Raw genomic sequence first — 6,504 nt, forward strand, 5'->3', positions numbered from 1 at the left:
GACATGGTAATGATACGGGTTTTTGTGAAACAAGGACCATTCACCCCTCGATGGCATGGGCCATATGAGGTCAAAGCAGTATGCAACAGTTGTGTTGCTACCAATTTCAAAGGAAAACTGCGTTGGTATCACATGTCACAGTGTAAACTATTCAAGAAAAAGACAGATGAATAAATGTTGTTGTTTTCTCCCTCTCTGTCTCCCAGGTTGACTGCAGCAATCCCATGGAGACCGGACGAGAAAAAAGTATCTGGGCCCACATGCATCAGACTGGGCCAAAGGATCTCACTCACAACCTAAAATGCGGGAGATGGGTATGGAAATATACCAAGGGGCCATCCACACCATACATAGCAATCACATACAAAGACATAGTCACGTGGCCCCCCGAAATAGTACCGGAACCAAATTGCGAAACAAAAATTTGCTGTAAGACAGGGTCTACCCATCTCCCAGACAGTAACAATACAGGATACACGGGCGCACCACACTCTCTTCATAACGTTACTGCCTGGTATCGAGAGAAAATATATCCAAACTCAGATCGTGGTGATATGTACACTATGTATGAAAAGATTAATAATGGTATAGATCCTAAAACATGTTACTTCATTAAGGATCTAGAACCAGCAACATATAGGTGCAAACACTCAGTAACACATAACAGCACACACCTAAAATTCACAGAAATCATATTCAATTTGACACAACCATTAATTCATAATAAACTGAAAACATTTGTTTGGACAAGCCGAAAAGAAGGTACATATTGTGTAGGGAAATGTGAAGTTAACATGGAAACTTTCACCAGCCCACATAACTGTTCATGGACTGTCCACCATTGTTTTAACTTAACCACCTGTGGCTACACCAAGCCCAGGCAATGCCCGAAATTACATCCCATTCCTCCCGGTGGACTGATTAGAGGAAATGTAAATAAGACATTATTACACGATGTAAATTTAGTGATGACACATGTAACATACAATATTTCAAATGTCCTCTCTGCTTACACAGAACAATGCAATGATGATGACGAATCCTATGCATGGCTACAGTCACGGATCGATGATTTAATCTCTGATTACAGAAGCAGACTTACTGTTCAAATTTCATCCGTTCGATCAAAACGAGACCTGCTAGGCAACATAGCGGGTTTATTTGGCACCATTAATTCCGCAATGAACACCTACAAAATAACCCAACAATCTCAATTCTCCACATGGTTGGCAAACCAGATGGCCACTGGATTCCAACATATCACCAATAGTAATGAAAACATCATAAAAGCGGTTAGATCTGAAGCGCAGGCGCTTCTCAAGATCAGCCATTCACTGTTCAATCAGACCCGTACCATCGAACGTGGCTTAGCCTGCAGATCATTTGCTCAAGATTTATTTTCTGCTGCACGACAGGAGATTCTAGATCTCCGTCTCCACAAAACACCTAGACATGCTCTAAGTGATTTGATTGAAATTTTAGATCTACATAGATGGCTTTCTTCAGAAAAAATTAAAAATGTAAAATATTCTGAATTATTAACAACTATTATGATGTACACTGGAAATGAATGTAATGGATGCCTTGGATTTTTTGTCACCTTTCCCTTGATACATCCAGATCAAGTCTATCTAAACTCAACCATTATTCAATCAATTGGCATGATAGTGAAAGACCAGATAATTAAATGGGATCATCTTACCGGATACATGACCCTCAAGGGTACCGAGACCTTGTTTACCAGTCGCACCTGTTGTCATGAGACCCATAATTATATTGTCTGTACATGTAACACCTTACAACCTTTTTCTTCCAATGACAGCAAGCTTATAAGTGTTCAGTCTCTACATGGTCATTCTGACGCTATTCAGGTGTCTCACACGCAGTGGTGTGTCGTCAGTGAGATGAACTCCTTCACATACGGAGGACTGACTTGCCCTGCTAACCATTCATTTTGTCTAGAGGTAACTGAGGATTTCTCAATGGGTCAGATCAACATCCTTGGAAGAATGCCACAAGATGCAGAAATCTCCCCATGGTGGGACGATACCTTCTATGAACAAGGAACACAGGCCCTGGTTGACACAATGGACTTGGTTCAAAGAATCATCTCACAGACCGAATACCACCTCTCACAAGCACAGGTAGAGGCAAACCTGGCTAAGAAAACTGCAAAGATCCTTTCTAGCTCATCTACCCGTTCAGCCCTGAATGCCTACACATGGTGGGACTGGATACTCCGGGGGTTCGCTGTTGGCAGTGCCCTTATCTTTGCCTTCACACTGTTCCAGTGTTGTTATTTCAAGTACCTCATCAGATCCCTAAAGACATCGACCAACATGGCCCTGACACTCAGCCCATTACAGGTACCAGCCTTACAAAAACTTTGACAGTAATGTCCCCGCAGGAACCCCTATGAATAGCCCACGGGGCCAAAGGGGGAAAAACTGTAAGGCTGATGCCATTTGGCTGAACTGGAGGAGGGCCACAGCTTGAGAGCACAAAGAAATCTTACGGGAACCAACGTCGGAACTCTGTCTCATGAACCTAACTTCCTCACTTCAAGAGCACACCCCACTGAGAGAGATAGAAAGATCACACCTGATTCTCCATATCCACTTCCCCTACCCTCTCTCCCCTACCCTCTCTCCTTTCCTTCTGAACCAAGGACAATACAGAAAGCACCAAGAATCATTTAATTCAAACAGTGTTTACAAGAATGTAACAATTCATGTTTGGTGTCATCTGAAGGGTCTCAGTGTGTCTGGTAAAGGGGTCTCATTCTCTTAACAATAGGACAAGCAACCTTAAACACTACTCTCAAGTCTTTCACACAAACTACCCCTGTATGTAAATGAGATTACCATTCCCACAGAAAATCAAAGATAAATTCTCACCTCATGCTCACGACATGTGTTAAAGTGAAACAATAGAACCACACCATTTGGTAGGTTATCTGGATATTTAAGGGAAGGTGATAAAGAGTTCGGGGAATCTGTAGACAGATCTCCCGCACGATTGCTGTGTGTAGTTCTCACTATCAGGTAATACTTCTGAATCCTCTCATTTTGTATTATTAAATGCTTGTATAATAGACTAATGTTTTTATATTGTTTTGAATTGAACCTTGAATTGATATTCCGATTACCTGATTAATAAATTGTTATGTTTGAATTTATCTTGATTGCTCTGAAATTATTAACTCTAGTAGGTTATGTTGTATCCTTATTACCGCATTTCTGCATCAGGTTAGTAACAGACTAAATCCAGTTGTGATGGAGCATAGGGCACACCAACTGTATATTTAGAGATCTGGCTAACACTTGGTATTAGTTCAAGTGTACTTAGACTGTAAGGGCTAAAAGGGAATTTCCGTTTAGGTCAACTGAAAGTTGTTCGACCAACCTAAATAGGGTGAGCCTAACCTCTGTTTATTGTAATATCACTTTAGTTAAGTGTACATGAGAAATCATGGCATGACCAAACCAAAACTACTATTAGAGAAGCAATGTTGGTCGGCTTATATCTATAGTAGTGGTCGTGACCTCTGGCTAGAGATAATATTGCTTTATTCAAGTGTGTACAGATCTATGGGGACCAATCAAAGATATTTTTAGAATGAGCAAGCATAGGAGCAGCCATCTAAAGTATGGGTCAATTACCTCTGTCTAATAACCAAGACTGGTGAGTATGTGATCGTGGAATACACAAACGGCCGTTGTGATATTCCTGAGCGACATGAGAATCCGAATGAACCAGTAAAGTAATTAGAGAGTTAAATCAAGAATCTTTAAACACCCACACAAACTTACTAAATTCTTAAATACCATTAAAACCTTTTCATTTTTGGAGTCAGATGAATTAGAGGTAATGCATATAGGAAAATGTATCTATTTTAACATTTGTTGTACTGCACAAAAGGAAAGACAGAAACACGTGAGAATCCTTCTGCCGCGTCATTGGCTACCGTCGTTGGACCAGCGGGCGGACCTTACAACATGGTTTGTTATAATGGACTTCTATGGGGGGCGATCACTTTGTATGCTGAATAAGAGCTCGTTCTTTTGACAGCAGCAAGTATTTATTATAAGTAAAATTTAACAGAAGTTCGGTCTTTCCTGATCGCTGTTGAGGTACGTTAAACCACGTTAAGCTGTTTCCTTATAATGGGCTTCTATGAGGGAGAAAACGCTTAACGTGATATTATTGAATGTCAAAGTCAAGTGTATTTATATAGCAGAGATAAGAGTAATACATGTGTCAGATAAAACATCCTTTTTAATTAATCGAATTTTGTTTTATTTACAGTCATTGATGGGAATACATAGATGGGGCTGATCGTCCCCCAGTTATTCCAGGGAAACCGGTTGGTGTAGTATTTTAAGTTTCTTCCGACCACTTTGCGAGACGTAGATGCTCTCCTTGATGAAATGCAAACTGCAAACGAAAGTGCTGCCCCGGAGAATATTAAAAGAAGGCCCCTCATCTCTCTTTATTAATCTCACCCAAGACTTGCGTAGTGTTTCGTCGTAAAGCAACCTGGTACGCTTCAAGAACAACTGCTGCCATTGTTTTTATCGTTTCAGTAGCGTTACTAGCAATGACCGGAAGTTCTATTACCCTACTCCGCGTTCCGGAAGCAGGAAGTGAGACATAGGCCTATTGTGTGACAAACACAGATCAAATAATCTTCAATTGAATCGCGATGTCAGAATATACTTGAAGAATATGATAATATATTCTATTACTTTCCTCCACATACTACTGCTTCAGTTAGCCGCAAATAGCCACAAACTCTCTTCTTTCAAACAAGACCATTTTCACGTTTCTGCGTTGCTCCATTGCTGAGAAATCCGTAGTTTTGCCAGATGCGCTCCTCGAAGCACGAGCGCGGCTTTCCAAACGCGCTCTGAACCGCTCAAACAGGTGTGTGTGTGTCTCCGGCTGCACTCAGAGCGTGTCAGTAGATCAGATTACAGTCTCCGGCCGCCTGCTGTGATGAACAGAGCTGTGAACGATGACAGCTCTGTCTCTCCAGACACGAAGAAGAAGCAGAGCCATGGAGAGGTTCCGGGTCACAAAAGATGCTTCGACGGTGCGGGGCATTGTGGGATATGTAGTTTTTGGACTCTTCAACCGGAGATATGTGTCTCAGAGAAATATAGCGGTCTCCATTATCCAAAACAGACGCTAAATGAATAAATAACGGGCCGTTTCCATGGAGAGCAGAGGATCCGCGGCTCATAAGCGCGTCTATAAGTATAACAGTGCTTCTATTCAGGTTTGTTTTATTCTTATAATTACTTTGAAACGTAAAGGACACCAAAACAATCTGCTAAGCTATGTATTGAGTGAATATTGAATATTGATAGTAAAGTACAGTAGGTGTTTCAGTAAATACACAGGCAAACATAAAAATGAAACATAATTCAGTCAATTATCATGAAAAGTGCTATGGTACATAGTAAAATACTATTCTAAGGGGTAATGTGCTTTATAAAACCTGTTTTTGCAAAGAAACAGAAGGACACTTTTAGGGGGAAAAAAGGGGGAAAGGTAGCCTGGCAAGCCAGACTCACATAAATGTAGGGTCTGGGCACTCTCCATAGACAGGGCTCAACCGGAGGGGTGGGATAAACGGTTGTCTTTCAAACTCCTCTCCACGCAATAGGATAGCGCTACAACCAATCAGAGACGTAGTCGGTCGGGTGACGTAGTCAGAGCAACGAAGATTTTTAACAAAAATCAGTGCACTGTGCAGTCTGTCAGCCAAATAATAGACATAGATGGGCACTAAACCTTTAAAAGTAAACATGCACAGACAAATCCAAATTACACCCTGCGGCTCGTGACGATACATTGATGTCCTAAGACACGAAACGATCGGGTTTTGCAAGAAAATGAACAGTATTTATATCATTTTCTTTTTATCTTTGATACACAGCCACGTCCATCCGTCATGAGCACGAGTTTAGCATATCTATGATTCGACTCGTCACATGTGGACGCGCTCTGGTGTAGTATACGCAAACACCGGAAGGGGAAATCGGTCCAGGATGAGTTTGCGCAAGCAAACGTAATCTTTTAGCTTTAAATGGGTTTGAACAACCAGGACAAGCGCAAGTAATTACCATTTTGAATAGACGCTATATCCACAATCTCTTGTGCTCTGTGTAAACAATGAGTGTCGTATACACGCCACAGATCGCTTCCGGTGTTTGCGTATTCTACACCACAGCGCGTTCAGATGTAACGAGCTCCTGCTCAGGACACATGGACGTGGCTGTGTATCAAAAGTAAAAAATTATATAAATACTGTTGAGTTTTCCACGCTTAATTCACGGAACCAGGAATTCATGTCTGACGGAACTTATGGTCGCAGGTCAGTCGTCATCATGTTAAGCCCGCCCACCGACTCGTGATTGGCCCGGTACATCTTGGATTTTTCGGAATTTTAAGTGAATTGAGAGTAACTAGACTGACCTTGGAAGCAAATGTAATTTG

The 6,504-nt window shown here is 41.4% G+C and overlaps 1 protein-coding gene across 1 annotated transcript; it reads left to right on the forward strand.

Moving 5' to 3' along the window:
- Nucleotides 1-968: 968 nt before the first annotated feature.
- Nucleotides 969-2,390, forward strand: LOC141341384 (uncharacterized). The gene has a single exon (XM_073846405.1). The coding sequence runs from the start codon at nt 969-971 to the stop codon at nt 2,388-2,390; it is 1,422 nt and encodes a 473-aa protein (XP_073702506.1).
- Nucleotides 2,391-6,504: the final 4,114 nt, after the last annotated feature.

This window comes from Garra rufa, chromosome 1, assembly GCF_049309525.1.
Source record: "Garra rufa chromosome 1, GarRuf1.0, whole genome shotgun sequence".
Classification (NCBI taxonomy): Eukaryota; Metazoa; Chordata; class Actinopteri; order Cypriniformes; family Cyprinidae; genus Garra; species Garra rufa.